At 37.3% G+C, this 12,400-nt stretch overlaps 1 protein-coding gene across 1 annotated transcript in view; it reads right to left on the bottom strand.

Annotated features, from left to right (window-relative positions):
- TRPA1 (transient receptor potential cation channel subfamily A member 1) overlaps positions 1-12,400 on the bottom strand; it is an 80,660-nt gene that overhangs the window by 37,464 nt on the left and 30,796 nt on the right. Inside the window, exon 17 of the mRNA XM_062189547.1 lies at positions 11,788-11,886. Coding sequence (XP_062045531.1) covers positions 11,788-11,886 — 99 coding nt within the window. The remainder of the gene's footprint in view (positions 1-11,787; positions 11,887-12,400) is intronic.

The raw sequence follows: 12,400 nt of genomic DNA, 5'->3' as shown, positions 1-12,400 counted from the left end.
AGAAGAGAGAATATCGGAATTAGAAGACAGAGAACAGGAAAGGAAACAGTCAAATCAAAGAAAAGAAGAAGAAATCAGAAATTTAAAAAATACTGTCAGGAATCTACAGGATACTATTAAAAAACCCAACATTCGGGTCCTAGGAGTTCCTGAAGGCATGGAAAGGGAGAAAGGATTAGAAGGCCTTTTTAGTGAGATACTAGCAGAAAATTTCCCAAGTTTGGAGAAGGACAAAGACATCCTAGTACAGGAAGCTCAGAGAACCCCTAATAAACATGATCAAAAGAGATCCTCACCACGACACGTCGTAATCAAACTCACCACAGTGAAACACAAAGAAAAGATCCTAAAATGTGCAAGAGAGAAACGCCAGATTACTCTCAGAGGATCTCCAATTAGACTTACAGCTGATTTCTCATCAGAAACCCTACAAGCTAGAAGGGAATGGCGAGACATAGCCCAGGAACTAAGAGAGAAAAACTGCCAGCCCAGAATATTATATCCTGCAAAGCTCTCATTTGTGAATGAAGGTGAAATTAAGACCTTTCACAGCAAACAGAAATTGAAAGAATTTGTCGCCACTCGTCCAGCCCTGCAAAAGATGCTTAAAGATGTGTTACATACAGAAACACAGAAAAACGGTCACCAATATGAAAGAAGGTAAAGGAAGGAAAACTCACAGCAAAAGATCACAGGAATCTCAAACCAGATATTAGAAAATATCTTTGGCAAATGGCAGGGCAAAGTTACTCCTTCTCAATAGTCACATTGAATGTCAATGGCTTGAACTGTCCAGTTAAAAGACACCGATTGGCTGATTGGGTTAAGGAACAAAACCCATCCTTTTGCTGCTTACAAGAAACCCATCTATCCAACAATGATCCATACAGGCTGAGAGTGAAAGGCTGGAAAAAGATATACCACGCCAACAGAAATGAAAAGAGAGCGGGCGTAGCCATCTTAATATCAGACAACATAAACTTTACCACAAAAACTGTTAGGAGAGACAAAGAGGGGCACTATATAATGATTAAGGGAACCATTCAACAGGAAGATATAACGATTATCAATGTATATGCACCTAATTACAGGGCACCAGCTTATTTAAAAGACTTGTTAAGGGACTTAAAGGGAGAATTAGACCCCAATACAATAGTACTGGGGGACTTCAATACTCCACTCTCAGAGATAGACAGATCAACAGGACAGAAGATCAACAAGGAGACAGTAGATTTAAATGACACTATAGCCCAAATGGATCTAACAGATATCTACAGAACATTTCATCCTACATCTAAGGACTTTACATTCTTCTCAGCAGTACATGGAACCCTCTCTAGGATTGACCACATACTAGGCCATAAAGCAAGTCTCAGCAAATTCAAAAGAATTAGAATCATACCATGCAGCTTCTCAGACCACAAAGGAATGAAATTGGAAATTGGCAACTCAGGAATCCCTAGAGCACGTGCAAACACATGGAGATTGAACAACATGCTCCTGAATGAACAATGGGTCATAGAAGAAATTAAAAGAGAAATCAAAAATTTTCTGGAAGTAAATGAGGATAACACCACAACATACCAAAACCTATGGGATACAACAAAAGCAGTGTTAAGAGGAAAGTTTATATCAATAGGAGCCTACATCAAGAAATTGGAAAGGCACCAAATAGATGAGCTTTCAAGTCATCTCAAGGATCTAGAAAATCTGCAGCAAGCCAAACCCAAACCCAGTAGGAGAAGAGAAATAATTAAAATCAGAGAAGAAATCAACAGGATTGAATCCAAAAAAACATTACAAAAAATCAGCCAAACGAGGAGCTGGTTTTTTGAAAAAATAAACAAAATTGACACCCCATTGGCCCAACTAACTAAAAAAAGAAGAGAAAAGACCCAAATCAATAGGATCAGAGATGAAATGGGAAACGTAACAACAGACGCCACAGAAATAAAAAGAATCATCAGAAATTACTACAAGGACTTGTATGCCAGCAAACAGGGAAATCTATCAGAAATGGACAGATTCTTGGACACATACAACCTCCCTAAATTGAGCCAGGAAGACATAGAAAACCTAAACAGACCGATAACTGACACAGAAATTGAAACAGTAATAAAGGCCCTCCCAACAAAGAAAAGCCCAGGGCCAGATGGATTCACTGCTGAGTTCTACCAGATATTTAGAGAAGAACTAACTCCAATTCTTCTCAAACTATTCAGAGCAATCGAAAAAGAGGGAATCCTCCCAAATTCTTTCTATGAAGCCACCATCACCTTAATTCCTAAGCCAGAAAGAGATGCAACATTGAAAGAGAATTACAGACCAATATCCCTGATGAACATAGATGCAAAAATCCTCAATAAAATTCTGGCCAATAGAATGCAACAACACATCAGAAAGATCATCCACCCAGACCAAGTGGGATTCATCCCTGGTATGCAGGGATGGTTCGTTCAACATTCGCAAAACAATCAACGTAATACACTACATTAACAGACTGCAGAAGAAAAACCATATGATTCTCTCAATAGACGCAGAGAAAGCATTTGATAAAATACAACACCCTTTCATGATGAAAACTCTAAGCAAACTGGGTATGGAAGGAACATTCCTTAATACAATCAAAGCAATATATGAAAAACCCACGGCCAACATCCTATTGAATGGGGAAAAGTTGGAAGCATTTCCACTGAAATCTGGTACCAGACAGGGATGCCCTCTCTCACCACTGCTATTCAATATAGTTCTGGAAGTTTTGGCCAGAGCTATTAGGCAAGAAAAAGAAATTAAAGGGATACAAATTGGGAAGGACGAACTCAAACTATCCCTCTTTGCAGATGATATGATTCTTTATTTAGGGGACCCAAAGAACTCTACTAAGAGACTGCTGGAACTCATCGAAGAGTTTGGCAAAGTAGCAGGATATAAAATCAATGCACAAAAATCAACAGCCTTTGTATACACAGGCAATGCCACGGCTGAGGAAGAAATTCTAAAATCAATCCCATTCACAATAGCCACAAAAACAATCAAATACCTTGGAATAAACTTAACCAAAGACATTAAAGATCTCTACGATGAAAACTACAAAACCTTACAGAAAGAAATAGAAGAGGATACCAAAAAATGGAGAAATCTTCCATGCGCATGGATTGGAAGAATCAATATCATCAAAATGTCTATTCTCCCAAAAGCAATTTATACATTCAATGCAATACCCATCAAGATCCCGAAGACCTTCTTCTCAGATCTGGAAAAAATGATGCTGAAATTCATATGGAGACACAGAAGACCTCGAATAGCCAAAGCAATCCTGTACAACAAAAACAAAGCCGGAGGCATCACAATACCTGATTTTAGGACATACTACGGGGCAGTTGTTATCAAAACAGCATGGTACTGGTACAGAAACAGATGGATAGACCAATGGAACAGAATAGAAACACCAGAAATCAATCCAAACATCTACAGCCAACTTATATTTGACCAAAGATCCAAATCTAATCCCTGGAATAAGGACAGTCTATTCAATAAATGGTGCTGGGAAAATTGGATTTCCACATGCAGAAGCTTGAAGCAAGACCCATACCTATCACCTTACACAAAAATTCACTCAACATGGATTAAAAACTTAAATCTACGAACTGAAACCATCAAATTATTAGAGAGCATTGGAGAAACCCTGCAAGATATAGGCACAGGCAAAGACTTCCTGGAAAATACTCCAACAGCACAGGCAGTCAAAACCAAAATTAACATTTGGGATTGCATCAAATTGAGAAGTTTCTGCACTTCAAAAGAAACAGTCAGGAAAGTGAAGAGGCAACCAACAGAATGGGAAAAAATATTCGCAAACTATACTACAGATAAAGGATTGATAACCAGAATCTACAAAGAAATCAAGAAAATCCACAACAACAAAACAAACAGCCCACTTAAGAGATGGGCCAAGGACCTCAATAGACATTTTTCGAAAGAGGAAATCCAAATGGCCAACAGACACATGAAAAAATGTTCAAGATCACTAGCAATCAGAGAAATGCAAATTAAAACCACAATGAGGTTCCATCTCACCCCGGTGAGAATGGCTCACATTCAGAAATCTACCAACAACAGATGCTGGAGAGGATGTGGGGAAAAAGGGACACTAACCCACTGTTGGTGGGAATGCAAACTGGTTCAGCCACTATGGAAGTCTGTCTGGAGATTCCTCAGAAACCTGAACATAACCCTACCATACAACCCAGCCATCCCACTCCTCGGAATTTACCCAAAGGAAATTAATTTGGCAAGTAAAAAAGCCATCTGCACATTAATGTTTATTGCAGCTCAATTCACAATAGCTAAGACCTGGAACCAACCCAAATGCCCATCAACAGTAGACTGGATAAAGAAATTATGGGACATGTACTCCATAGAATACTATACAGCAGTAAGAAACAACGAAACCCAGTCATTTGCAACAAGATGGAGCAATCTGGAAAACATCATGCAGAGTGAATTAAGCCAGTCCCAAAGAGAAAAATATCATTTGTTTTCCCTGATCGGTGACAACTGAGCACCAAAGGGGAAACCTGCTAAGTGAAATGGACACTATAAGCAACAATGAACTGATCAGCTCCTGTCCTGACTTTAGATGTACAATGTAATACTTTATCCTTTTTAGTATTTGTTGTTGTTGTTGTTGTTCTAGTACTATTGGTTGAACTCAGTAATTAACACACAATTATTCTTAGGTGTTTAAATTTTAACTGAAAAGTGATCCCTGTTAAATCTAAGAGTGGAAAAAGAGAGGGAGGAGATGAACAATTTGGAACATGCTCAATCGGTCTGGCCGCAAATGGTGGAGTTAGAAATGTGCCAGGGGATTCCAACACAATTCCATCAAGATGGCATGTACCAATGCCATCGCACTAGTCCAAGTGATCAATTTCAGCTCACAATTGATAGCTCTGATAGGTCTAAGAGTCAAAGAGATCACACAAACAAGACAAGTATCTGCTAATACTAACTGATAGAATCAAAAAGGGAGAGAAAGATCCAACATGGGAAGTGGGATACACAGCAGACTCATAGGATGGCAGATGTCCTAAACAACACTCTGGCCTCAGAATCAGCCCTCAAGGCATTCAGATCTGGCTGAAGAGCCCATGAGAGTATAGCAGGCATGGAAAGCCAAGATATCATGGGAAAAAAAAAAAGACCTAAATGAATGATCTCTGTGAGTGAGATCCCAGTGGAAAGAACGGGGCCGTCAAAGAAGGAGGTACCCTTCTCCGAAGGGGGGAGAGAACCTCCACTTTGAGTATGACCCTATCGGAATAAGATCAAAGTCAGCGAACTCTAAAGGCTTCCATAGCCCTGGCAACTCATGACTAGAGCCTAGGGAGATTACTGACACCATGAACAGGAGTGTCAAATTGTTAAGTCAGCAACAGGAGTCACTGTGTACTTACACCCCATGTGGGATCTGTCCCTAATGTGTCGTCTAAAGCCAAGTGATGTTATGACTGGTACTGAAACAGTATTTTTATACTTTGCGTTTCTGTGAGGGCGCAGACTGATGAGGTCTTTGCTAATTATATACTGAATTGATCCACTGTATATAAAGAGAATTGGAAATGGAAAAAAAAAAAAACAACCTGGTGTTAAAATGGAAATGGCATAGAAAATTAATTAATTTGAAAAAAAATTATGTAGGATCTCTGTCTTTAATGCGCTGTACATTGCTATTTAATGCTATAATTAGTAATCCAATGGTAGTTTTTTCACTCGATGTTGCTTTATGGGCAAAATGTTGAAATCTTTACCTAATATACACTAAACTGATCTTCCGTATACAAAGAGAATTGAAAATGAATCTTTACATGAATGGAAGGGGAAAGGGAGTGGGAAAGGGGAGGGTTGCGGGCGGGAGGGAAGTTATGGGAGGGGGGAAGCCATTGTAACCCATAAGCTATATTTTGGAAATTTATATTCATTAAATAAAAGTTTAATAAAAAAAAAGATCTAGAAAAACAATAAACCAAACACTAAATTAGTAGGAGGAAAGAAATAATGAAAATTATATAAGAAATAAATAAAATTGAAACAAAACAATACAAAAGATCAGTGAAAATAAGAGCTGTTTTTTTTGAAAAAAAATAAATAAAATTGATACATCATTAGCCCAACTAACCAAAGAAAGAGGGAGAAGACCCAAGTCAATAACACCAGAGATGAAAAAGGAAATATAACAAAAGATACCACAGGAATAAATAGAACATCAAGAATTATTACAAAGAGCTGTATGCCAACAATTGGAAACCTAGAAAGAAATATATATTCTTTTGGACACATAAAACCCACAAATATTGAGTCATGAAAACACAGAATACCAAATCAGACCAATAACCAGGACAGAGATTGAATTAGTAATAAAGACCCTCCCAACAAAGAAAATCCCAGGACCAGATGGCTTCACTGCTGAATTGTTACAGACATTTAAAGAAGAACTAATTCCACTTCTTCTCAAGGTATTCTAAATGATGGAAGGGAGGGAATCCTCCCAGACTCCTTCTATGAAACCTGCATCACCTTAATTCCTAAACCAGAAAAAGATATAATAGAGAAAGAAAACTGTAGACCAATATCCCTGATGAACATAAAAGCAAAAATCCTCAACAAAATATTAACTAATCAAATCCAACAACACATAAGAAAGATCACTCACCTGACCAAGTGAGATTTATCCCTGGTATGCAGGGATGGTCCAGTATTCACAAATCAATGAAATAGATCACATTAACAAAATGAAGAACAAAAATCATAAGGTGATGTCAATAGATACAGAGAAAAGATCTGATAAAATACAACATTGTTTCATGATGAAAACCTTAAGCAAATTGGGTACAGAAGGAACCTTCCTAAACACAATCAAGGCAATTTATGACAAACCCATGGCCAGTATCCTTTTGAATGGGGAAAAGCTGTAAGCATTCCCCCTAAGATCAAGGACCACACAAAGATGCCCATTATCACCACTGCTATTTAATGTAGTCCTGGAGTAATAAGACAAGAAAACATGATCAAAAGGATACAAATTGGAAAGGAGAAACTCAAATTATCCCCATTTGCAGATGACATGATTCTATATAAAAGGGATCATAAAGACTCCCTTGAGAGTCTATTGAAACTCATAAAAGAGTTTAATAAATTGGCAGGATATAAAATCAACACACAATAATCAATAGATTTTGTATACATAGACAATGTCATAGCTGAGAAAGAACTTTTTTGGTCAATCCCATTTACTATAGCTACAAAAAATTAAGTAGTGTGGAATAGATTTAACCAAGGATGTAAAATATATATATATATATATATATATATATATAATGAAAATTACAAAACAGTAAAGAAGCAAAAGAAGACATAGAAAAAATAGAAAAATCTTCCATATTCATGGTTGGAAGAATCAATATCATCAAAATGCCCATAATACCATATGCAATCTACAGATTGAATGTGATCCCAATAAAAATACCAAGGATATTCTTCTCAAATATAGAAAAAATGATGTTGAAATTTATATGGAAACACAAGAGTCCTTGAATAGCTAAAGCTATCTTATACAACAAAAACAAAACCAGGCATCACAATACCAGATTTCAATGGTAGTTGTAATCAAAGCAGCCTAGTACTATAAAATACAGATGTGTAGATCAATGGAACAGACTAAAAACTCCAGAAACCAATCTACACATCTACAACCAATATATTTTTGACAAAAGAGCTAAAATCAATCCCTGGAGAAAGGGCCATCTCTTCAACAAATAATGCTGGAGAACTGGATCTCCACATGCAGAAGTATGACACCAGACCACCACCTTACATCTTATACAAAAAACCCACTCAAAATGGATCAAAGACCTACATCTACAACCCTATACCATCAAACTACTAGAGAACACTGGAGAACTCTGCAAGACATTGGCATAGGCAAAGAATTCTTGGAAAAGACCCCAGAGGCACAGGCAATCAAAACCAAAGTTGACAAATGTGATTACACCAGACTGAGAAGCTTCTGCACTGCAAAAGAATCACTCAGGAAAGTGAAGAGGCAACTGACAGAATAGGAGAAAATATTTGCAAGCTATGCAACTGATGAAGGGTTAATATCCAGAATCTATAAATAGCTTAAGAAACTCAACAACAATATAAAAAACAATCCAAACAATTAAGAAATGAGCAAAGGACTTGCAAGTATTTTTCAAAAGAGTAAATTCAAATGGCCAATGGACACTTGAAAAAATGCTTAGGATCACTATCATCAGGGAAATGCAAATCAAACCTACAATGAGGTTTCACCTCACTCCAGTTAGAATGGCTCTCATACAGAAATTAACAAACAACAAATGCTGGTGAGGATGTTGGGAAAAAGGTACCCTAACCCACTGTTGGTAGGAATGTAAACTCGCGCATCCTCCATGGAAGACAGTATGTAGATACCCCAGAAATCTGAATATGGATATGACCCAGCTATCCCACTGCTGGAAATTTACTCAAACCAAAAGAAATCAGCTTCTTAAAGAGTTATCTCTATCTCCATGTTCATTGCAGCTTAATTCACAATAGCTAAGATATGGAATTAACCCAGATGCCCATCAACTATTGACTAGATAAATATTATGGTATATATACACAACTGAATATTACTCAGCTGTTAAAAAAAATAAATCCTGTCATTTGCAGCAAAATGGATGCAATTGGAAATCATTATACTTAGTGAACTAAGCCAGTCACAAAAAAGCAGATATCATATGTTTTCCCTGACCCAAGATAACCAATAGTGTACCTAAAATGTAATGTATTGGAGTGAAATGGACATTTTGAGAGTCAATGATTATTTAAAGGCCTTGTCTCTTCTGTTGAGGAACCGTGTTTTATTTTCTTCATACCACTTGTTGAACTCTTTTACTTAGTGTAGGGTTAGTTTTATGATCCATAAGTAAACTGAAAGTAGATCTTTGTAAATATTAAGAGTGGATATGGGACAGGGAGGAAAAAGAAGGAATGGATTGTGGGCAGGAGGGAGGGTAGCATGGGAAGTATTACTATGTTCCTAAATCTGTGTATATGAACTATATGAAAATTTTATAACTTAAATCAAATTTTAGGCCAGCACTACGGCTCACTTGGCTAATCCTCTACCTGTGGCACCAGCACCACAGGTTCTAGTCCCGGTTGGGGTGCCTGATTCTGTCCAGGTTGCTCCTCTTCCAGTCCAGCTCTCTGCTGTGGCCCAGGAAGGCAGTGGAGGATTGCCCAAGTGCTTGGTCCTTGCACACGTATGGGAGACCAGGAGGAAGCACCTGGCTCCTGGCTTCAAACTGACGCAGTGCGCCAGCCGTAGCAGCCATTGTGGGGTAAACCAATGGAAGGAAGACCTTTCTCTCTGTCTCTCTGTCTCTCACTAACTCTGCCTGTCAAAAAAAATTTTAAAAACTTATAAAAAAGAAACAGATACTGTATTACTCCACTCATATGAAGTGCCCATAAGCAGTCAAAATCATAGTAACAAAATGCAGACAGGTGCTTACTAAAGGACGGGGGAAAGGTGACAAGAATTCATGTTTAATGAATGTGAGTGTCCATTTTTGAAGATGAAAGAGAACTTGAGATCTCTTGAGCAACTGTGTGAATATACTGAACAATATTCGACTGTGAACTTAAAAAAATGGTTATGACAATTAAATTTAATATTCTGTGTTTTCTTACCACAACTAAAATAAATATATAAATAAACTATCTTCTAAAATACTAAAATAATGGGATATGACTATAGCTCTCATTGCCCTAAGCCCCATAGCCATGGCCCCACTCCGTCTCACCAGGAATATCATCATCAGTAATTTGTGCATTCTCCAAAATCTTTTCATAAACATATATGCACAAAAACTCATATAACTGTAGGATAAAGTATAACTATTTGGTAAATGTGTTTGACTCAATTTATGTCTTCAATATGCTTTTTTAAAAAAAATCCAACAGCACAGTGCAAAAATGTTGAATTAATGTTAATTAAATATTTATCAAGAACATTATTCCATTATGTAATTATAGATTTGACAGTTTATTTAGACTTTCTCTTGATAGACATCGCTACTCTTTCTCACAGGAAAATTTTTAATCTGATGAGTCATATCTTTCATTTCTAGAAAATTCTCAGTAATTATATTTAATTTTTTCCCTATCATCTCTCTGGAAATCTTTTATATAAAAAGTTGGAATTTTTAGTTTTAATTTCCTTAATTCAACAGAAATGTTTGTACTTTCCAAAAGTATTCAAATAACCTCTACCTTTTTGGTCTGAATACTCACCCACATTTTCAAAAATCTTCTGTTGGTTTTTGCCAGCACCAATTTTAGTATTCATATAAATTTCTGAGAATCTTCTTTGAAAATTTTGATTCCTGTGATCACCTCCAACACTTATGAGTCAGTAGGTCTAAGATGTGCCTCAGACGTGTTCACTTTAACAGGTACTAATGTAATTCTGACATTATTTTAAGAAATACTGGATTTCAGTTTTAAGAAATACTATTGTGGCACTAGCAAATGGTATTCTAGGTTAATTGTCTTTTTTTCAATATATTTCCATCTTAACTATTTGAAAAGCAAATTGAGATACATGTATATTCTGAGAAAATTAAGAGTCCTTATAGCAAATGTTTATTACATGCTGTAAGCCCAGTTGGACACACAAAGCAACATGACTAGCTATTCTTGGAAAATGAAAGCACAGGCATGACCTATTGTTTTGGAGACCTCATTTAAACTTCAACGTAGATGTGAACTTTTTTCCATTTAAAATTAAATTAAATCTGTGCTTCCCAGTATGGGAAATATGAACCAAATAGGTTACTGAACACTTGAAATGTGGCTAGTACAACTGAAGAAATGAATTCTCAATTTTATTTAATTTCAATTAAAGTTGTCACATTTGCCTAGTGGTGATCACATTGAATAGCACAGATCTATATAAAAATTTTCTATTGTAATCCTCTAACATGAATTATTTCCCATGCACACGATGTTAATTTGTTGCAAATATTCACACAACCTTCAGTTGCTATTGCCACATGGCAACAATTATTTTTGAAATTAACAGCCACTGTCCATTTAATTAGGTACCTATGTTATTCATCTGTACTTGTTTTCTCTGCAGTCATTTGGCTTTGAGACCCTTGGTTAAGACTGTAGTGGATCATATGCATGAACTTCATTGCTTCATTAGCTGTAAATGTAAAAGTATTCTTTGGAATAAGAGCTGGTTTGGGCAAATCTCCTGGGAAATCAAAATCCATGCTGTTTAGAGCCTGCTTCCTATATAATACATTTCTCTGGAAGTATCTGAGAGTCCCTAAAAGATCAGCCTTAGAACTGCAGCTGTAAAATGACACCCTGTACATTTTCCTGTGATTTGCACCGAAGAAAACTCTTGAAAGTATAGGTGGATAGAGGCGGAGAGCAAGCACTGATTGTGCTTCCCCTGGTTGATTCCAATCTGGATTAAAGCAGGTTTCACATGACCACGTAGACAGAAGTGTTGACCTTTAAGAGGACACAATTACAGCAATGGTGGAAAGTGATTGCTTTGCTGTCACTCTGGCAGACATAGATACGGACTATAAGACTGGAATTCTTGCCAGGCTCCTTCTCGCGTCAACAAGAGTGGGCCTTTGTATCAAAACATTTTAGAACCTGAGTAGAAACTCTGGATGAAGAAAACACTGGACTTACATTTAGGATAGGAAGAGGTTCATATGTAACATCCTGTACAGGTGCATATTTTTTAGTGAATGATAATGGACACCGAAGATACTTAAAATTATACTCGATCTGTAGAAAACAGAAAATTTTTAAATTTATAGTTAGTCTAGTATAAGATGCAAGCAGTTTGTGGCAAATCAGTTATGCAAACCTACAACAGAAAATAAATATCCTGGATGGTGTTATTTGATTACTTCATAACTCATAGTCCTGGAAAAAGAGGCATTCCAAAAAGATTATTTAGACCTTTTAGATTTCCATTCTTCATGCTTAACTACCCATGAAAACATAAAAGCTGGCCAGCGCCGTGGCTCACTTGGCTAATCCTCTGCCTGCGGCATCAGCACCCCAGGTTCTATTCCCTGTTGGGGCTCCGGGTACTAGTCCTGGTTGCTCCTCTTCCAGTCCAGCTCTCTGCTGTGGCCTGGGAGGGCAGTGGAGGATGGCCCAAGTGCTTGGGTCCCTGCATCCGCATGGGAGACCCAGAGAAGCACCTGGCTCCTGACTTCAGATCAGCGGGGGGTGAGCTGGCCGCAGTGCGCCAGCTGTACAGGCCATTTGAGGGGTAAACCAATGGAAGGAA

The sequence above is a fragment of the Lepus europaeus genome, chromosome 4 (assembly GCF_033115175.1).
Source record: "Lepus europaeus isolate LE1 chromosome 4, mLepTim1.pri, whole genome shotgun sequence".
NCBI lineage: Eukaryota > Metazoa > Chordata > Mammalia > Lagomorpha > Leporidae > Lepus > Lepus europaeus.
The sequence above is the reverse complement of the archived record's forward strand: the minus strand, read 5'-3'. Positions and strand labels throughout refer to the sequence as shown.